Genomic DNA, 22,184 nt, shown 5'->3' with positions numbered 1-22,184 from the left:
ATACTGCGTGGATACATCAAACTTCAGTGGAGTTTCACCTGAAAGATTCTTTTGGATTGCAATAAGTAAGTTCGCTCAAGTAGGATTTTTTTTATTTTATTTTATTTTATTTGAAAAACAAGTTGTGGTTATTGTTTCAAGTGTCACTGACATGATCGTGACAGACTAAGTTTTTCAGTATGGAAGCAAATTATGTTTAACTGTCAGGAGTCAGTGTCAGGATGATTGTAACAGCTGTTTTAATCATCAATCTTCTGTCCTCCCGCTACTGATGCACTCACACTGTATGTTTACAGCATTTATTAAATGGAATATGCCGAGAGTCAGAGTGAGAACATCACAGAAAAGAAAAATCTATATGCACATCATTAATTGTTAGGCCATATGTTCTCAAGATGAAATTTAATGTTTTTTATTAAGATGAATTACAATATATGTTTGCAACTTCTTATTAAGAGGGACAGACAGTTTTAATAGAAGCAGGAATAACACAACCTACTGTTGTGTTTCTTTTGTTCCAAACATTCGGGACAAAAGAAATGAACCACTTCAGTTCAGATTCAGGTCAGATTCCCCAATCACCTTAATAATTTGAACCCTGATTAAAATCCAACAAAGTGAAAATAAGTTCAGACAAAATTAAAACCATAAATAAAACAGTTTTAATGTTTTTGCACATTTGTACAGACTTTTACTAAAATCACTGAATGTAAAAAAGTGTTACAATGAAAGTTTCACACAACACAAAAGGTGTGTGTGGGGTGTGTGTTCTGCAGCTCTGCTGTGTGTCTCAGCATCACTGCACAGACAGCATAGCTCTGGTGCCCCCTCCCCCACTCTCTGCAAACAGTGTAATTCCATCACTGATTAAAAGGTAGAGAAAAAAATCATATAATAAAAACTGGACATAAAAACTTGACACTGGGCTCATTGAATGGTGACTGTTAAGACCAGCTGTCCTGTAATTAAAACACCACTGACTCATGAATCAGTAATCTGGAGCACTGCCCCACCAGGGGCGTTTCCATACTGTGGTAATTCTGTACATCTCAGCTAAACATAAACCTGAATTAACTCTGTCTTCACAGTTAAGACTTGCACTCTGTGATAACGTATTCATTGTAGTCTAAAACCTCTGTTAAACACAATATTTTAAACTTGTATCAAAAAATGAAAAATACAAAACAAACAAAATATATTTTAAACCTGAAAGCTTAGAATTGAAATTAGCACATTTAACAATAAAACTCTGGATATAATTCATGTAGAAGTTGTAGAATGTTAAAGAGAAATATATGTAAATCAGAGCAAAACAACAGCTGTGTCAAATACAATATCAAAAATCTGCTATTAAACTGCAAAAAGACAAAACATGAGGATGACACCAAAGAAAAAAGTAAAAATATATTGCTTTCAGATTCCATTACGGAATGCTTAGGTTTAGGAGGTCTGATCTGCTGCTTGTAGAAATCGAGTCTCCAAAAAAAATAGATGAGATCATCTATGTGGCACCGTGAACAGAAATCTTATCTGCGTCAGTCACTGCATTGTGACACTTATAATGGTCCAGGAGCTTTCTCCAAGCTCCACTGCAGCTCAGCAACTTTTGGTTCCCTGTGAGAGGACAGACACATTTGAGTTATGAAGCTGCAGCTACAGCAGGAGCATTGTAGCTGAAAAAAGATAAGAGCTGCAGTATCTCACCAATGATGCACAGCCCCTCCTTGGCCCTGGTGATGCCCACATTTATCTGGTTGGGATCACCCACAAAGCCCAGATGTTTGGACAGCCAAGCCCTGTCTGGTTCTCTCTCAATCTCTTCTTCACTTGGCAGAGAGCACACTGTAGATATGATGACATAACGCCATTCACTTCCTAGAAGACAAAATGTTTGAGGTCAGACGATGAGCCATTGCTCAGCAACAGTAGTTTTTAAGATAAAATAGCCTTTATTAGTCCCACAGTGGGGAAATTCACAAAAAAGGGAAAAATCTCAACAGTGAACAGGAGCTGCTGTAACAGGCTGCCACTCGTGCGGCACCATCTTGGTGTCTTCTAAGTCATGGAATTCCCATTTTAAAACATCTGGAAAAATTGTCTACAATACATCATGAAGAATTCAAGTAGACAAGTCCACTTGACAATTTACTCAAGTATTTCCACTGTGTAAAAGTCTGAAGTGAAACGTTCCTTTTATTTTGCCACATGAATCGGAATTTACTGATCATGACTTTACTATTCAAAATGTGAGATATGGTGATTTAAATTACAGGAAGCACCACTGGGGCAAACTACAACATTAAAATACTGGTTACACGTTAACACATGTAACAGTTCTTCAGAATGAGTCATTTTACTCTGGAATACTTTTCCATTGTGGTGTCATTACTTTAATTTCAGTAGAGGATTTGTTGTTAGGGAGCTGATCTCACCTTGGCTTTTAGTGATTGTGGTAACAGTGATTTTATCCATTTTCTTCTTCTTCAGCCCTTCTCGTATTTCTGATACTTGGGCATTATAAGGAGACAGAATCACAATACTCTGCTGTTGGATATTGGCAATCTTCACCAGCTTTTCAGCAATGTCAATCTGTAAGAGACCCAGGGGAAAACCTGTGGTTGAAAGCAATAATGAATAATATCACAAGGAACAAGGAACTGCTAGGGAGCCCAGTAAAGTACCGCTTTCTTTCTCTCTTCCTCGTTTGCTTTAGAGTTCTCGTTGCCCTTGGCTGTGTTGACGACCAGACTGATGGTCTTTCCTTCGACGTGCCCAAAAACAATCGGCATTGTCCTCTGATCAACACGCAGGACGCTGCTCGGCTGCTCCACCCCAGTTTTCAGCTTTCCCTCATAATATTCTTCTGATGGGAACTTGCATATGTCTTTGTGCTATAAAGGTACATAATTGATAAGTGTTAATTACCATTTAAAATATTAAACAGAGACATATGGTAAAACAATATTGCTACAGTAAGGACATAATATACAATATATAATATACATGCATTTTATTAGTAGGATAACCCTTTGAGATTAACCATCTCAAAGGGTTATCGTCCATGTGGTCCATAACAGAAATACAGAAAATACAATACATAGAACAAATCAACACAAATACACTCACACATACACAGACAAAACAACTGGTTCCAATATGATGTCAAAAACCAAACTTGCCACTTTCCCTATGTCACCTAAAGTCCATAAATAACAAAAATGACCCTCCAAGCAGACCTATAGTGGCCATAAATGGGACCCTCACAGAACCAGTTCAAGGCTCCTGAAGTCCTGTGTGGACAAACTGTGCAGGATAGTTGAGCACATCTTCAACTTGACCCTGAAGCTGGGGAGAGTGCCACAGCTGTGGAAGACATCCTGTGTGGTACAAGACACCACAGCCCACAGACCTCAACAGCTACAGGCTGTGGCACTGACATCCCACCTGATGAAGACGCCGAAGCGGCTGGTCCTTGTTCATCTTCGGCCACTGTTGAGCCCATCGCTGGACCCGCTTCAGTTCATCTATCAGCCTGGCATTGAGGTACATGATGCTGTCATCTTCCTCCTACACTGATTCCTCTCTCACGTGGAAAAGGCTGTGAGCACTTTGAGAATCATGTTCTTTGATTTCTCCAGTGCTTTCAACACCATCCAACCCACAATCCTGAAGGACAACTTGGAGTGCACAGGAGTGGACCACCACCTCACCACATGGATCCCCGACTACCTCAACAGACCACAGTATGTGAGGATCCAGGACTGTGTGTCTGACAGGGTCGTCTGCAGTATGGGGAAGGGTTCTGGCACTGTTCCTCTTCACCCTCTACACTGCAGACTTCTCCTACAACTCCACCAACTGCCACCTGCAAAAGTTCTCTGATGACTCTGCGATTGTCAACCTCATCGCTGATGGGGACAACAGGGAGAACTGACCCAGGACTTTGTGGACTGGTGCCAACCACCTCCAAATCAACACTGGAAAAACCAAGGAGCTGGTGGTGGACTTCCACAGCCACCACACCAGTGAACATCCAGGGAACACTGAGATCGTGGACTGTACCTGGATGTTCACCGGAACAATCAACTGGACTGAACTCACAACACAAATGCACTTCATGAAAAAGGAAAGAGCAGGCTGTATCTGCTGCAGAGACTCAGGTCTTCTGGGGTGCAGGGGGCACTCCTGAAGACCTTCTATGACTCTGTGGTGGCATCAGCCATTTCCTACGGTGTGGTCTGTTGGGACAGCAGCATCTCTGTTGCTGACAGGAGGAGAGTGAACAGGCTGATCAGGAAGGCCAGCACTCTCACAGCACTGAGCAGCTCCTCCAGTGACAGGCTTCAGTAGACCACCCACACACACACACACACACACACACACACACACCAAATACTGACAACTCACCATGTGCAATAACGTCACACACCAACCGTGCAATATCCATTATCAATAATCTATTGTTGTTGTATAGTCTGGGAATACCTAATTGTATATATTATATTTTTTCTCTTGCACTGTCCATTTTGCTGCTGTAATACTGTATATTTCCCCACCGTGGGACTAATAAAGGCTATCTTAATCTTAATCTTATTAAACCTATTTATGCATAAATCTAATAAAGGCAGGTGGGTGCTGTCACAGTTAGCTAGCCACTCTGTGTCTAGCAGCTATTTCTCACCTCAGCTTATTCAAATCACTGAACATGACCTCTCTGTGTTTGTAGTGTTGGTCCTTTTGGATGATTTTTCATGTAAATATCAGACAGATAATTTGACTTGTTAATTGACTAACAGAACATGAGGAAATCTGTGCTCAGGTTTTTGAAGTGAGTGACATTCTAGTAATATTTTATTTATATGTTATCACTAATGAGCAGGTATCAGTGTCTGCACTCACCATAGCTTTATTTACGGACTATGGTCTTGGCATTCTCTGATACTGAGTCGCTGTTGCATCTACTATGCCCTGAAGATGTAGCTGCTGAGTGGACATATTATAACCTCTGGTCTTGTAAATGCAACGATGGCTGAAGCGATTGGCAGGACTGGTACATAAACAGCTGTTAAAATTACTTTATTGGCGTGCATTTAGCACTTACACTATATATGCATATGCAGTGTAAATATTGTATTCTCACCATCCTGTACTGGGTGTCCAGCATCACTGCCCTGTTCTCCTGGATTGTATAGTAGCGTTCAAACAGAGACTTGGCCATCCCCAGCCTCCGTACACGCTCATTCTTCACAATGGGACGTAACTGCTTGTGGTCACCGATCAAAACAATCTGAAAGTGATAGTGTAAAACATTAGAGTGAATATCACTAATAATTATAGTGATTAACATCAAGTGAGCATCACTTAATGATGCAGCCAGTGCCCCAAACCCCTGGAATTTAAACAGAATCTGATATAAAAACAGGCAGTTGGACAGCGGCGTGTGGGTGGCTGTTTAGCACCTGGAGAACCTGCTGTCCACTGTGAAATAATATCATTTCATGTTTGATAAGGATTTGGCCAAAATAAAATCATATTATGACATTAACACTCATTGTTGTAATTTCTGACTGAGTGCAGTATTTTTCTGAATCAGGGCACAAAGAAGCATCATTCATCATTAGCACACAGAGGACAGTGTTACTGGAAAGCACAAGCAGGAAAATGATCATTAAATGAAAAGCACACCTTTTCTGGTTTGTTGCAGACTAATGGAATCAGGGCCTGGGGTTCAGTGGCCATTGCACATTCATCAATGAGGATCTGACGTGCACTGACGGTCTTAGTCAAGCTGGGGGTGGAGGATTGTGTGCAGGTGCACAATATGATGTCATGCCGTTTAAGCTCATATATCCGAGCATCTCTGAGAAGGTTTTTGTAACTAGGAGGAAAAACAGATCACACAGTTGGCATTGAGAATAGAGTTCTTTTTTCACAGGAATTTTGGATGTAGTAGTAAAATGACAGTAACAAGTGTTTCCAAACTGTGGTTTTTGGAAGACTAAGGACGAAAACAAACTGGTTGTTGAGGTAAATGTCTGTCTGGTTAACTTCCCACCGTCCCCACCAATTCAATGAGCTTTTCTTTGGAAACTTCTGGGATGGATGAGTGCAGTGATGAGACAGTCCAGAATGGGGCTAGGTTACGCACTACTCTTTCTTCAAGTAGTGACTGAACACTGTAACAAGCTTATCGTTAGGACCTTATCATAACTAACTGACCAGTGATTAACAGGACAATAGAGGATAATCTCTCTCTCTCTCACACACACACACACACACACACACACACACACAGTAAGTATGTACAATATCTGTTCATAAGATAAGTTATCCCTCATGATGAACTGTGGCTGTCACACAAATCAAACAAGTCAATATCTGGTGTCGCCTGCGATTTTGCAAAACCTTGTGATTGGTAAAAATTATTAAATGGAATCTTGTACTTTTTACCAAAGACTGACTTTTGATCATTTTCATGTAGTATTAAAATTTGTTAAAGGTTCTGTAAATAAGCTTTTAAACAATAATACAGCAGCAAACAACTACTTTCTAAGTAAAGATATAGCGGAGTAATGGCATCCTGAGCAGAGAATGAAGCCACACCCCCTCTGTGTTTTGTAATCTGAGTTTCTCTGGTCTTTGTTCTGGTAACCAGGACTGCACATACATGTTGGTGTGTATGTGTGCGTTCACATTAGTGCATGTGAGTCCCCCGGTTGGTCCTCCCCTCATTTATAAACATACAGGCTCCGCCCTCAGGCAAGATGACACAGTGCATGCAGTACACACTAAAAAGGCTCCAACAAAGAAAGAGACCAGAGCACAGGAGGACTGAACTGAGGATTTGAGCTCAAATCCCAGTTGGCTGGTGGACCATCAAAACATCCATAAAGTTTTTACTGGCTCAGTCAGTGTCTTTATGGCCACGTCAGAGTAATTTGTGCAGCCAGTCCCAGTGGATCAGTCCAAGGCTGAATTTCTTTCCCAGTCCAACCGTGGAGCCAATAGTGGTCTGTCTCTACTGAGATGGAGAACCCTAAAGGGCTGCAGCTGGACTCAGAACTGGTTTTCTTCTACTCCATGTGACAGTAACTTGATGCTAGATAACATTACGTGTCTGTTTTCGTAAGTGACTACAGTAACTACAGAAGCATGATAACAGTATGATCTTTTAGGTAGGTTTTTTGTTGACTCTCGTGTGCACTAACTTTATTCAGTTGTGTTTCTTGTTGTGCGTTTAGTGACCACTTTTACTGGACTTCATAACACCATGCTGGCAAAGGAGTGTGTGTGGGTTGTGGTTAAACAGAAGTAAGGTAAGAGGTGTGGCCAATGAAGCGTTTGTTTTGGTCTGAGATGCTGGTGGTGAAGTGCGACATCTAGTGGCAGTGACGGTCGTTTACAGAACCTTTAAACCAATTGTGCATCTGAACTTACTTTTTCACCTCCTCAGCAGGCAGCTCTTCTCCCTCCTGAATGCGTCGGTCAAAATCTTTTATTTGATGTGACTGAGGGTTTTGGTTCTCTCGCATGAGGTGATGGAGAGTGATGCTCCTAAACAATGTAATGTAATGAATGTAATGTATTGAAGTGTTAGTTAATAATTAAAAACAGGAAACTCAGAAAACTGAGTGCCATCAACTGGTATGATTACAATACCTGAGCTCTGGTTTGGAACGATCTTGGCGTGTCCTCCGGGAAAACTGAAGGGTGCAGTTTGGATAAGGGTAATCAAGCATCTCCACTTGTTGGCTGTAGACCCTGAGGGGCTTTAGGCTGTCTTTAAACCGCAATAGGTACTCTGTGTCAAAACAGTAAAAGAGAAACACAACACAAAATGGATTATGTTAAAAGAAAAAGTTAAAAATTTCACCAGAGACACAAAGTGACTTGCCTGCAACAACATCCACAGACTTGTTGGATGGGCCACAGTAGAGAATGACTTGTTTCTTGTTCTCGTCCTCTGGATCATCAAACTTCCTTTGGTTCTGAGAGTTCAGCTCAAAGAAACAGTGCACTATGTACACACCTACAACTGTCTTTCCAGTTCCTAAGAGACAAATGGGAAAAATGGCTTCAGCCTATGCAGAAAATATGAAGCATCAGGGTGAATACATGTTCTAGCTCTTACCAGGTGGTCCCTGTATAAGTGTGAAGGAGTTATTCAGAGCTTTATCCACAGCATGAAACTGACTCTGGTTAAGGCTTGGCAGTCCATTGAATAGCTGTTTCCTCACGATGTAATCTCTTGCTTTTACTGCAAAGGGAAAATGAGAAGAAGATAACTTGACAGATTATAATTATTTTTGCAGAAAAAAAAAACAAAGCAAAATAAACCCCCCAAAAAACAAAACAAAAAACTGTTCAAATTTAAAAGCCACTATAGGAATGTATAATGTGTGTCCTCATTTTATTATATGTGGACAAAAATAGTTAAAAGCTGTGTAAGTATTTACTGCCAACTAATGGACATACCCTCTCTTGGGATGCGTTGTCCGAGTGCTATTCTCTGGACAAGCTCACATGCAGATGTAATGTTGACCACAGCATATTCTTTGCGGCTACAAAAACAGCATAAATGCAGATCACAAAATAAATACACACATGAAAAGTTACACTATAAACAGTGTTATTTGTTATTGTTGGTAAATGAGCTACATTTTAACTTACATGTCAGGCAGAAGCTTTGGGATTATTTCAACAGTGAAACGTGTGTTTTTTTGACCGACACATTCAGGAATGGTTTCCATCGGCAGATGATTGACATAGAACTCCACGGTACTTCCTTCATTTGTAGAGCGTTTCTGTTCTACTTTCCTTGTGACACCATGGGCCACCCATGTGTACTCCATGGGATCCACCGGTGCGCAATGTTCCGGGGTTGAAGTCAACTCCAAACCTCTTTTCCGTATGCACAGATAGCACTTTAAAAGGTTGCATTCAATGGCCCATTCATTGATCCATTCCTGAGGTAAGAAGAAGCTTCCTGTTCGTGTGCCTTCCCTTTCACTGAAGTCTACCACTAGGTTCTCAATGACTATGCTGTCACTTTCATCCACTGCAGTAGAAGCAGATTCCATCTCACAGAGAGGTTTCCAGATCCGTACATACTCCTTGGTGTCACTATAATGAATCCTTGATGGATCATCTGCAGATCTGGAGAAGCATGTAATAGGGCTATGGACATGGTCCACACAAATCTCAAACTTTGGTTTGATGTGCACCAACTGGACAGCAGGCATGTAATAACCTCTTTTTACCTCTGATGTCATCTGGATCTGAAGAGTGTCACCTGGCTGCAACCGGAGGCTGATGTCAACTTCATGCTCCTTTTGTACCTCTGTGACCTCCTCAGAGGTGCATGAGTTAGTCTTTGAATGAGGCATCTCAGATGATGGTTGCAGAGTATTTTGATTTTGCAGTGGCCTTGTAGCAGCACCCATTATGAGAAACCTTGCATGATCCCAGTTGCCGTCGTCAATTGCTTCAACAGTGGCTTTCCATGTTGTGAGTGGAAGCTCAACGCAGGGTTGACAGTCTGGCAACATGTTCAACTCTCGGTGAATATGCATGGTGTCAGCAGCATAGATCCGCCTTTTCCATTTAAGACAGATGCAGTTATTTGCTTCATCATAAAATGGTTGGTCCTCTAATTGTAAATCTTTGTACATGATTGATAAACACTCTCTAAATATGTCATTGTTAAAAGGAAACGACACTGCAAAGCTATCTCTGTCAGGATCCGCACTGACAACAAAGGCTAGCTTTGAAGCACTTTGTTTTGTCATGCTCACTGCATAAGAAATCTGCTCAGCCTTTTGCTCATACTCCTTGGCATTCTTAAGGTTGTCCTCAAATTGATTACACAAATCAGTAATCTCCTTTCGAGTATATTGCACTTTCCTGTCACATATGACAGCGTGCAAAAGTCTCTGTGAGACGATGTCCATGTACCGCCGAATCGGTGAGGATGCTTGTGTGTAAGATGTCACACTCAGAGAATAATGCCCGACCTCTGCCTCAGGAGAGGACTTGGAACGGATGACATAAGCTTTACTAGAGCACCTTCTGAACTGAGCAACGACTGGCTGGAGCAGAGGGTGGATGTCATCTGCTGCAACCAGGTCTACCATTTTGTCTATATCATTGGTTCTGGCAGCTGACTGGATATTTTTCCACACTTCTGTGTGTACGCGGAAGTTTTCACAGTTTGGGCCTTCCTTGTCATGGTCAACTTTATGCCGCATATGAAAGGACAGAGGTATGAATTTGCTGCATTTCTCCATGAATTCTTCTAACTTTTCCGGACTTGGTTTTTCCTGACAGCGAAGAGGTGTGTAATACCTGGTTTTTTCTGAATTAATCAAAGTCTCAGACGCAAGCGTGTTGAATAGCACACTCAGCTCTTCAATCATCAGATGAGCTTTGCGCTTTCCAGGCATTCTCTGCGCATCAGGTTGAGAATACGGCCAATCCACAAGTCTGATCTTCCTTTGAGCCTTCGCAAAGCAATAAGCCACTGCAACACAGTCTTCTACTGAGTCAAATATCGGTCTCTCTCTATATTTTCTGGTGATCTCTTCCTCTGCCTCTTCATATGAAAACTGCTTATCTGACCTGATGAGTGACAGCTGGAATTTGGGTTTTCCAATAATCTCATTTGTTTTCTTGTTTACTTTGAACATTAATGAAACCACCCTGCGATCTTCACCTGGCAGCAGACTGAAGCATCCAGTGCTCAAGTTTTGGTGGAACATATGACTGGGTTTTTCCCCAGCACAATAATATGTAGACCCTTGTTGTTTTGCATCCTCATCTAATTCACTGCCTGGACTCACATAGCTTGCCACATCTGCAATATGGACACCCAACTCAAATTGGTCTCCAACGTCCCTGACACTGATGGCGTCATCCAAGTCTTTTGCTCCTTTTGGATCAACAGTGAAGGTAATTACATCACATATGTCCTGTCTGTGTCTCTCATCTTCAACTGCCTCATCTGCCTCGTCTGATTTAAGTGTACTGGGTGTAACTCTGAATTCTTCATTCAAGATCCTTAGTCCATTAACCAACAAACTTCTAATTGGAAGAATATCAATGACCTTCCCCAGTGGAAAAGAAAATTTTTCCCTCCATCCAATCACTTGTACCATGAATACATTGTTCTGTCTCAGGTTTTCATCAAGACGTTTTTGTGTTGTAATCATCCACTCTCCATTCATTTGCTCCCAAATGGGCATGAAGTTACGTCTTTTCTTGTTGATCAGTATGCGTACTTTGGGCTCAGATTTTGTGATAGGCACCATCATCCTTCTGACAAAATTGTCTTCAGAACTCCGTCTTGGTTTGCTGTGATCTTCATCCTCAAGCAGACACACTAGAACACGGGCTGATTTAGCTTCCTTGGTGACGCTGATAACCCTTGTTGATTGTAATAGCACTTCATCTCCAGTGAAGGCCTTACCTAGGTTTGCCCTTCCCTTGATGGTTATTCGTCTGGTGGGGTTGTTAGATGGTATGACATAACCTTTTTTAAATGACTCCCTGACCAGCTTTCCTTGCTTGTACATCTCTGGCTGTTTTTCACATAACTCTGAAAGGTCTTTGCCAAAATCGATGATATTGTTCAATGATCTTGACTTGTGGAGACTGAAGCCTTTAAAATCCAAGCTGTCATCATCAGAACTGTAATCAGTTCTCAGCTGCTCATATTCATCTTTCAGCTCTTGAAGAATTGCATCGCTGAAAGTGTTGTTCTCATCCTCATGCTCAGACTTTTGAAACCTTAAAGTTTCCACAACATCTCTTTCAAAGAAATCCTTGGTGAAATGCTGTGGTGCAGCACTGCTGTTGCTGATACAGTGGTCTATGTAGCTCTTCCAGATTCCTGAGCATTTCCCAAAGCAACAGAGGGCAGCAGCATCCCCAACCACAACCACCTGGGACTGAGCCCTAGTCATTGCAGTGTTTAACACACGGGCATCATCGAACAGTTCCAGGCCAGGCAGGTGAGATGTCTTCAGACTGTCACGTGTTTGCACAGCTGTCATTACGACTGCCCTGAACTGTTTTCCTGTTTACACATTAAGACAGAGTTTATGACTTAAAATGACATAACATTTATGAAAGGTAATATCAATGGAATGTCTGACAAACTGCAATTTGAGTTTAGCCATCGTTCAAGTCTAACATAATTGGATTAGCGTACAGAAGTTCTTAAGGCCTACCTTGCACATTTGCTAGATTCTCAACATGGACTTTAGGAAGGCCTCTTCTTGAAAGTGCTGGCCTAATTTTCCGAACCTATGATTCATGAAAAACAATTGAGATAATTAGACTGTTATCATATTTATTAATGTCAGTGTCAATACATTCAATCAGAAATCTTCACTGTATTGTTAATATAATTTATGGTTTTGTTTCAGTGGCAATTGGAGTCAAAACTAAACAGTTTTTATTTACCTGAAACCCCTCTGATAGAACGCAGATTGAGCTTTGGTCCTTGGACCCCCATGTCAATGGCCAGTGTTCCAGAATTTCTTTCACTGCTTCAGCCACTTTGGCAACTTCTTCTTTGTTATACCAAGACATAGACACAGTGTCCAAGAGACACTCTCCCCTGACATGATGAAACTTTAGGGCATGACCATCTGCAGGAGCTGGAATATTTCCGCAGGCTTTGATAACATCATTCTTACCGACGTAGAAATTGGTGGAAACAAACTCCACAATTTCTTTGGTTGAGCGGTAGTTTTCACTGAAAATGATTCTACTGTTCTGGGCAGCATCACACTTCTGGCCTTGATAGTAGTGGAACAAGCGATTAAGCAGTGTGTGATCTGAACGGTGATGATCATCCACTGAGAAAAGCTTGGGTCCCATTTGCATGTGATCTCCAGCCAAAACAACTCTGGTGTTTGGTCCAGCAAGACCAAGGGCCATCAAGGCTTCACACTCTAGCATCTGAGAGGCTTCATCAATCAGAATGTGGGTGAAGTATCCCTCCGGGAGCTTCAGGTCATGGAAATGTCTTGCCATTGTTGTAGTGGTTATGACGATCTTGTGGCAATCTAGGGCAGCTTTGGTAGGTGGTAGGAAATGCTGTCTATCTTCTGAAAGAAAACAGTATTTCAAAGTAATCTCATCCGTGGCCAACAAAGCACTGCCTTGTTTGTTTGCTTTGATTCGAATTGGTCTGAGTCCATCATTTTTCTGGTCAATGAATGGATGGAAGTGATCTCTGACGTACAGATCTGCAGAACTGAAGGGAAAGAAAAATGCCACAGGTAAACATACATGGCGGTGTTAAAATGTCTTTTAAGTGTGGGAGAAAAATGCATTGCATGCATGCAAGCACAAGTAGAAACCCAATAATACTAGGGGGTGGACACAAAATCTGAGCTCTTAGATTATGACGAGACTTTGAGAGGCAATGGGCATCTGGTCACACTCACACACTCATATCCTTAGCTTGCAAATGGGCGATAGGAATAGTTACTCACAATACATAGTGTGTATAGGAAAATCACTTGGGCATATGTAAGTTCCAAAGTGACAACTATGTGACAGTTGATGAATAAGCACAAGCTGCACAGGCAACAGTTAATCTGTGCTGGTAGCAGCTGATGTCTAACACCTCAGACACCAGAGGATGATTCTTTCAAAGGATAAATTTTTTCTTAGTCATGATTAATCGAATGTTTTATCACATGATTAAAAAAATTATCTTATTTTGCATTTCAGAACTGTTTTCTCTTGCTTGACAACACATAACCTTCAGTCTGTCTGAACTAGAAGCTAACATTAGCATGTCTGACGTGTAATTATGAAGATGTCTGATAATTTATTAACCCGTAGACAAGCTCTGGGTAAGTTATATTTTTATTTTCCAACGCATTCGATCGACCAACAATGATTCAGACATTTGATTCAAACACTTTAGGTCTGCCGACACGCCCCTTTATGCAGACCAGAACCGCCCCCTTTTTCTCCCATACACATGACTGCGATGAAGTATCTTGCTCCGCCATCTTTGTAGGAAGTGTCTGTGGCAGCTTGATAACAAGCAAGGGTGCATCAAAGGGTCAAAATAGTAGCAGCCAAAGATTCTAGAATGTAGTGCTCTAGAATCTTTGGCAACAGCAGCAGTGACGGTGTAAAATAAGGAATCTCTGGCAGCACGTGATTAACACGATTTTAAAAAAAAAACAAAAAAAAAAAAAACACGATTATCCTCGGTCCTTAATGTAATCACGCGTTAATGCTGACAGCCCTAATTATAATCATTCATCTTTTTACTGAAACCAGGTGGTCCAGCAACAGACTCACGGATGCACCCCCCAAATTATATAAGAGTATTTTTTTCCTTTGTATTTTAGATTGAATGTAGAATGTCTGCTTGATTTGTGTCACCAAAAGCACCCATGAGGGTACCCATACTGTGCTAGACTGAACTGTTACCAGGACAGATCAGAGTTTATCTGTGTACATGCCTTGTTGCAAATAAACTTGCACTAAGTGAAATTCCCAGAATCTCTGTGTATACTACGTGAGTCCTCGTGTGCAGGTGATTTTAATTCAACTTTATAGGGGGTGTCTGTGGTACCTCAAACTGTTAGATTGGAGACCTGATTTAGTTTTAGTTGTAACAAGTGCAGCTTTAACACCTGAAGTCTGATGAATCCCATGAAAAAAAAACCAACACACTCAACTGTACAGTTTAGTGCAAAAAGCTTAGCCTAGATTAACACTTTGTAAGTAACAAGTCCAATTATTTGGGGAGTACATGTTAATACAATCAATCAATTAATGTTTAAAAGACATGTATTACCTGTTGGTGTGGGTGCAAATTAGCACTTTATTGTGAGGCTGCTTAGAAAGCTCTCTGGCTGCTGTAGCAAGGGTGAATGTTTTCCCAGTTCCAAATGGTCCATAGATGAGAAGCGGTGCCACAAAGTTTTGGACATTGTTATTCCCTGTGATGAAGTCGATGGCCGACTGCTGCTTTGCGTTCAGGTTCTCATAGCGGATGTTACTCACAGGAACTCTGCAGTTTTTAAGGTCTGGTAGGACTCTGTTGGTGTCAGGGAGGAGGTCTACGGCCTTGTGCATGGTGCAGAAGCTGTGGCGGTTCATCTGAAACTGCACCTCCATCTGATACGATTGGTTGCTTTTGAGTGTAAGATCAGAGCAACATTTTTTGGACAGTCTCAAATACATCTTGTTCTCACTTGTTTGGTCTTGCAGAATGGTGGCTTCATAGACCTTGGAGTGTCGCTCACTTGAAGATAAAGGGGCTATCAGACCAGACTGGATGCTTCGTCTGAGTACCAGTCCCTCTGGGGTGTCAGGTGTGAGATTACAAGGAATCGAGACAGCACAGAACAGTTCTCCCCGAGGAGCCATCATCATGCCCCACTGTGGACTGTTAAACGTCTCCAGTGTTGTAATTTCTCCACAAACATTTAGCCTGAAGTAAACAAGGAAAAAGCTCAGCCATTGTTTTATACAGACAGAGAAGAACTGGAAAGTGGTCTCAGACTTTTGGACCCCACTATCTGTGCAAAAGAAAAATAATAGAGATACGTTACCTTGAAACAACCTCGTCCTCTGCACGTTCCTCTTTGTAGAGGAAGTGGTGCATTCTCTCTTTGTAGTTGTCATTATTCAGAGGTGTCTGGCTGTTGTGAGAGGATTTAAACTGAAAGCTAATCTGAGGAGGCTTGTACTGCTTCAACAGCTCCTCCTGCTCCTCTGTCCTGGACAAACATGGGATGATAACCCTGTTCCCTCGATGCCAACGCTCAGCGCTTTGACAGGTGGCTCCGTGGTTCACACTTGGTTGTTCAGTGTCACCCAGTGACAGCTGGCCTACTCGTACTCTGAGTTTCCTCAACAGCACTGGTCTCATGTCAAAATCCAGCACTAACCACTGTTCATACAAGCCTGGATTGATGGATGTGAAAGACACAGTGATATCATAGGTTGTGTCGTCACTAAGAAAGTCATCACCTGAGGAATAGAGGCGGGGCTCAGAGCTGATGTCACCGAGGGCGAACGAAGCTCCTGGTTCTTGTTTCAGCAGGGCCACGTGCACAAGTCGTCTCTGTTTATGCACACAAGTGACAGTTTAGCACATTATGACAAAAATATAACTGGGACATTAAAGACAAAAATGTATTAAGATGAAGATATTGTGAGCTCCACGCTGACAGAGCATTTAAAACTTAAAACTGAACTGTTGACTCCCCCCTCTGGCAGTGAGAGTAATTACACAAACACAGTCGAATACAGAGAAATGTCCAGTTTTAAGACAATAAAGCATTACTTAGGTAGAGTAAATGTAATAGATACATATCCTATATCAAATATTTTATTTCCAGATATGTTTATAATGTACATATAGACAACAGAACACCCTCTTCACCCTCAAAAAATGCATTACTGACACACTGGTGTGCAGAATGGGAAAGTGGCCAGAGAGCCAGAGAGCTCTACCTGCACCTAATAGACTTAATCAGCCTGAATGTAACGGACATTCATTAAGTCCCGCTCTGCAGCTTTAGCTCAGTTACCTAGTTCAGCTGTGACCTAAGTGTATGATGTGTTTTGCTCATCATCCTGTCTCAGCTCATTTGGATCCTTGTTCTTACTGCCATTTATCTAGCACTGAACTACATCAGCTCTGATCGAGTGCCTGCTTTAGGATTCAGTTTCTTTCTGCTTTTAGCACATTCAGAAAAAACGGGGGCTGCTACCTGACTTGATAGGTCCCGAGCTGCAACACTGTGAGGCACCTATTGTAATTCATATGTCTTCTTCTTCTTCTTTTAAAATTCAAAACTCAAACACACATTAGCTCTGGTGAAAATTTACATTTTATGAGTCTTGTACATGGGTGTGGTAAAATGGCTCACAAGCGCCCACCAGAAGATTTCTACGAGGCACAACTGACCCTGTGTTTCACCTACATCTATGAAATTCAGTAGGAATTGTAACATATCAAGACCTTCAAAAATAAATCCCACTGCCCCCAAACCCTAAACCAAACAGGAAATTAGTTATTTTGAATTTACTCTGCAATTTTGGTGACACATTTTTGCCGTTTACAGGCATTGGAATTCAACATACTCTAAGAGAATTAATCAGACCAACATCATATTTGTTGAATTTCAATGTTTTACATGAAAAATTAACTCATTACAACTTGAGCACACGTTGTCCGAACTGCCCCAAACTTTCTAAGTTTGATAAGAGTCCCGGCCTGAACACACCTACATGCCAATGATCTGTTATACTCATACATGCGCAACAGTTCAAGGGCCTGCTCAATGCTGCTTGCAGCTTTAATTATTGTTGTAATTAATTATATCTAAGTTGAAACTTTTTCCTCTTCCAATCATTATTCTGCCATCACTGTGTGATAGAGGACTTGTAAAGACTTATATACTGTCATATATGTGAAAACTTTTAACATAATGTTTAACATTATCTAAAAGAAGACATATAGCTGGAGGGAAAAAAGGTACTTTAATAACCACTGGTTCTAAGTGGGCAACTCTTTCAGTCCAGTCTGGCACCAGTGTACGGGAAGTGCTGTGTCTGTATGAAACTGTTTGAAGGGAGATATTCAGCAGCTGGATTTTTTTTCCACTTGACACAGGTACCAACTTTCTTATTATAAAAACCCAGATTTAAGATCTCACCTCTGTTTCAACTTGGAAAGTCCATTTCAGTGTTGCACTGATCTGTTCAGACTCCACAGTTAAATCCTCATCACAGGAGATGCTGACATCATCCACTTGTTCAGAGATCTGCTCAACATTTGACATACTAATTCAGAATGATGGACAAGTGAAGAATAAACTGATTCAACAGTCACATTAAAAAACATGTTGTATTTAGTCATCTGGCCAACTTCCTGTGTTGACCCTGTGAGGACATGGTGGGCCTCTCAGTTGACTGAGCCAATGCAACATCTCACCAAATAAACAAACTTCATCAGATATAGAAAGTGACAGGACAAAGATTAGCTCATGCTCACAATGTGCTCGTCATCACTGCTGGTTTTGTATTCCTCCAACAGCCTTTCGTTGTAGGACATGAGACCCTGAGCCTCCATGTTCTGTCTGATCTCCTTCTCCTCTTTAGTGCGCATCATCCACTCCTGCAGCTCCTCCACAGAATGAGCTTTGGGGCACTTGATGCCATACTCACAAGTCTGTGGTCTAGGATGAAATGTCAGTATTAACAGTACAATACAGATCATATGTCACTTAAACACTTTGGAACAGTAAACACAGTAAACACAGTAGAAAAATGTACTCATTTAGAGTTACTGTTTTGTTTTTGGCTGTGTTCCTGGAGCTCCCTCACTGTGGAAGGTCTAAAATGACTAAATTCAAACAAATTAAAGTCAAATACATACTGATGTTTGTCTTTTCTTTTTGCCTATGCATTTTCTGTCATAAATAAATGACAAACACATAGTAAAAGGGGAGTTATTTAGCTTTTTTACTTAATGACTGACTGAACTGGTTTTCATTGTGACAGCGTCACATTAAATCAAATCATAACACAGAGAACAAAGTGAACGGATGTTACATTTCACTGTTGTCCAGCAGAGGGGAGCAGAGACCTGCCGTATCCTTTAAAGCAGTGGTTCCCAACATTTTCCAACTCATGTTCCACTTGAAAATCTCAAAAATGTTGGCAGCCCACATGCAACACCACGGCCAAATAATGCCTTCTCAGAGCACTTTTTACTGAATTGAACTGAAATTGGGGAAGCTAACTTTTTTTGTTTGACAGGGAGGGATCGCCTGTCAATTTACCATATGTCTCTCTTTCCTTTTAATTTTCCTGTTGTTAACCACCTATCCAGTGGCATACTAAATCCTTTGCCATGGATGTCACCTTTTGTCGCACAATCAGACTGAGATAGCAAACAAGTAAATGATGTGGTCCGGCAGCAGGATAAAAGTTTCTATCATTGGTTTATCACAATATCTTTTTTTATCACTCATATCTTTAATATGAGAAAAAAGTGGTTCAACATCATTAAAGATCATTTCATTTTAAAACATTTAAAAACATTATTACATGATTACATATTTTTCACCAAAACTGTACTGTTTTTCAAATGATTTATCAGCCCACTTGGAATACCTTTGCTGTCCTCCAATGGGCCCTGGCCCACAGGTTGGGAACCACTGCTTTAAACACGATAAAACAATACAGTCCCATGAAACACTTGTGGTAATGTGCTGTAATGTCCCCCCTGGTGGAACATTAGGAATCTGCATGAATCCACAGTATGATTGTAAATCATGTGAAGGGAAGTAGCATTGTTTACCTCTGACACAGCCAGAACTCATCTCGGCGGTTGTGTGGAGGCTGTCGTCCTCTCCATCGGGTGGTAGTGTCCTCAGAGAGCAACTGGGAATGCTCCGAAGAGGAGCAGTGCTTGTAGAAGCTCTCTGGGGACGACAGGACCAGGAGGCAGACTTTGCAGTACACGGTGACCTGTCGGGGCTCTGTCTGCTCCAGCTGGCTCAGCTGAAGGAGATGAGGCCGAACAAAGAGCCCGCTGTGCTCGGCTTTCCACACCGCCATCTCCACCTCACTCTGGGCAGACGCGCAGTGGCCGGCCCCATGCCAGCAGGGTTTGCCTTGCCTGACATGACTGCAGTACTTAAACTGACAATTAGGAGGAAGAGGACGCACCTGGCTGTAGATGTGCTTCCTGCTACTCTCTGATAGGTGATGGACTAAGACTGGGTCCCATCTGTGTGCCTCATCTGCTGAGCAAGTTGCATTCCACCTTTTGGTTGTTAGTTTTTGTGGACGGGCAAGAAAGCAGGCTTTACAGAACTCAATGAATTCACCTGAAAACTGCTGATGTATGCTTTTAGCTGCGCTTTCTGGAGTTGACAAAACATGCTCAGATTCAGTTACAAGTCTGATTAACTCGTCCTTATCAATTTTGTTGTCTCTAACATAGTTCCATACAGTGGCCTCCTCATAGCTTCTGGCATAAGTGCATTGCTGCCCATGTACTCTACATCCAGAACCCTCAGCAAAGAAGTCACACACTTGGTAAAAGACATTTCGACCAAAGTTTCCAGATGTTGGCCGCTCAGAGACAGGTCTCCACTGGTCAGACGCCTTGGCTTTGGCTAAAAGCAGGTTTCTACTGCACCTGTGACTAACTGACTGAACTGTGTATGTTATTTCTTTGACCCTGACACAGCACAGATCACAGACAGCCTTCAAATCCAGAGATGCCAAGAGGTCACCCAGAGGTTCAGGGTTGTCAGGCTGATCAGGTCCTCTCTCACTCCGAGCTACGAGATTACAGAGAAGTATGTGATCTAATCTGTGACGCTTTACAAAGTTCCACACTTCAGCTTCCTCATCACTCCTGGCAAACGTGCACCGGTTCTTGTGGTGTGTGCAACCAAAGTCCTCCACAAAGTGGTAACACACCTCATACCTACTAGGAATTGGAAACTGCGGCCGCCTAGAAACAGGCCTCCACTTGCTGCCACCTTTGGCTCTGCAGAGCAGGAGTGTACGTGCACACTGGTGGTGCACTGACTTTACTGTATATGTAACCTCTTTCTCCTTGACAGAGCACTTAGTGCATGCAAGTTTGAGATCATGGGTTGATGAGAGAGGAGCCAGCGTGGACTCACCAGCTGACATTGTGATACATTCATAATGCTGAAGGCAGCCACTGGATGAAAAAAGTTTACTGGCCCTGCAGATCAAAGGAATGTTTTCAAAGCTGAAACAAGTTGGGTGTTTTCCTGGTTACAGTCAGTCCCACATTAACTAAGGCTGGATTAATGTATTGAAGTCTGAGAAATGTCCAACTTTGCTTGAATGTATCTGAAAGAGAAACAATGTGATGATCAGCTCAGTGTGTTCATTAAGAGTTTTGTTTTTGATCTGCAGAACAGTTTGAAGAGTTTTAACATCCAGGTCTGGACACCCAACATGGCCCCGTTCACACCTGGTATCAACGTGTGATCTGTATCTGAATAATGGGTCTTTCATTAGCCTTAATCCTTTTTAGGATTTTTTTGATTTGCCAATGAAAGTCTCACATGCCTCTGCTGATGATGCTCTGTTTGAGAACAGAGCACGTCATTGCCAAGTATCTCTGTCTATCTGAGCTCTCAGGTCCGGACCAAGCTGCTGTGGAGTTTACATCTACAACCAGCAGATGGCGTAGTCGCGTATTTCTAACACAACAACAGAGCAGAGATTAAAAGAAAAACAGACTGAAGTCCTCGGATGACTCGAGTGAGCGGGCTGTGATGCGGAACTACACTTTGCTCTTTACATTTTTTACAGTAAAATAAAAATGTTGTGCAGGTCATCGGCTGTCAGAGCGGTCATCAGCAGCCATGACAGAAACTGTCACTCAGGTTTATTTTACTACAACTGGTGACAGGGAGAGGAAGAGGAGGAAGAATGAAAACAACAAGACTACTACTACTACTACTAATAATAATAATAATAATAATAACAATAATGATAATAATAACATCAACAGTAATAATTACCGTCAGACAGGCAGGTCCTCATAAGACTGTGATATCACGGATAACTGAGCTCATCCATGTGCTGAGGCTGATCTGGTCTGATCGGTCTCGGAGTGCAGTGAATGTGACCCCTCCCTGAACCGGAACACAGCTGGAGCCCGTCAGATGGTCTGGAGTCTGACTCGCTCTCTTAAGTTTCATTTCCCGGGTTTTACGTCAGCATCAGGTTAGAATGATAAGCATGCGCTCTACACACTGGTCACCCCCCCCCCCCCCCCCCCCCCCCCCCCCGCACTCATATCTGAGTTTATTTGCCAAAAGAGACAAACCCACACAGAAATATAATGTATGACCTATATGTCTCCCTATCATTATCACATATATACATCCTGTGGATATATGAAGTTATATGTTGATAACATGTGTGACATACCCACAGTAAAATATGTATATTTTTAAAATATCCATGACGACTTCTTATATGGTTTAAAACCAAATATCTTCATGATATTTAATTATTTATGTAAATCTATGAAAATAATATATACATTTATAGGATGTTTATCATTAATTTTAAACACGTGGGGACGTAGTCTCAGACTGTTTATATGACAGGCTTTGCGATGGATATAT

The 22,184-nt window shown here is 41.7% G+C and overlaps 1 protein-coding gene across 3 annotated transcripts; it reads right to left on the bottom strand.

The window, feature by feature from the left end:
- Nucleotides 1–643: 643 nt before the first annotated feature.
- On the bottom strand, nucleotides 644–21,732 carry LOC139615272 (3'-5' exoribonuclease HELZ2-like). Of its 3 annotated transcripts, XR_011687328.1 has the most exons (21): nucleotides 21,573–21,731; nucleotides 19,355–20,892; nucleotides 18,044–18,227; nucleotides 17,706–17,813; nucleotides 15,591–16,105; nucleotides 14,831–15,469; nucleotides 12,463–13,261; nucleotides 12,228–12,303; nucleotides 8,671–12,073; nucleotides 8,476–8,561; nucleotides 8,132–8,257; nucleotides 7,895–8,050; nucleotides 7,660–7,801; nucleotides 7,438–7,554; nucleotides 5,686–5,878; nucleotides 5,141–5,287; nucleotides 2,682–2,891; nucleotides 2,433–2,589; nucleotides 1,705–1,875; nucleotides 1,241–1,614; nucleotides 644–1,206 (listed from the first exon to the last, which is right to left on the bottom strand). XR_011687328.1 is itself a non-coding variant. In XM_071473084.1 (20 exons), exons 2-20 carry the CDS (start codon nucleotides 20,704–20,706, stop codon nucleotides 1,502–1,504), a joined length of 8,694 nt encoding a protein of 2,897 aa, XP_071329185.1. In that variant the 5' UTR covers nucleotides 20,707–20,892; nucleotides 21,573–21,731; the 3' UTR covers nucleotides 644–1,501. The 3 variants fall into 3 exon arrangements, 2 of the variants coding, with proteins under 2 accessions (XP_071329185.1, XP_071329186.1); XM_071473084.1 differs by having other exon boundaries at nucleotides 644–1,614; XM_071473085.1 differs by lacking the exons at nucleotides 644–1,206; nucleotides 1,241–1,614; nucleotides 1,705–1,875; nucleotides 2,433–2,589; nucleotides 2,682–2,891 and adding an exon at nucleotides 2,996–4,264 and having other exon boundaries at nucleotides 21,573–21,732.
- Between the last annotated feature and the right edge of the window lie 452 nt (nucleotides 21,733–22,184).

This window comes from Trachinotus anak, unplaced genomic scaffold (assembly GCF_046630095.1).
Source record: "Trachinotus anak isolate AG129_WGS33_773 ecotype Australia unplaced genomic scaffold, CSIRO_AGI_Tana_v1 ptg000045l, whole genome shotgun sequence".
NCBI lineage: Eukaryota > Metazoa > Chordata > Actinopteri > Carangiformes > Carangidae > Trachinotus > Trachinotus anak.
Note: the sequence above shows the minus strand (reverse complement) of the source record. Positions and strands in the feature narration are given on the sequence as shown.

What these genes read in the sequence shown, in the direction of transcription:
- LOC139615272 (XM_071473084.1), bottom strand. Translation starts at nt 20,706, where the DNA reads ATGTCAGCTGGTGAGTCCACGCTGGCTCCTCTCTCATCAACCCATGAT. An exon ending in GAGGACGAGGTTGTTTCAAG is followed by an intron (nt 15,470 to 15,590) that starts GTAACGTATCTC and finishes TGTTTACTTCAG; the next exon opens with GCTAAATGTTTGTGGAGAAA. An exon ending in GAATCTAGCAAATGTGCAAG is followed by an intron (nt 12,074 to 12,227) that starts GTAGGCCTTAAG and finishes ATGTGTAAACAG; the next exon opens with GAAAACAGTTCAGGGCAGTC.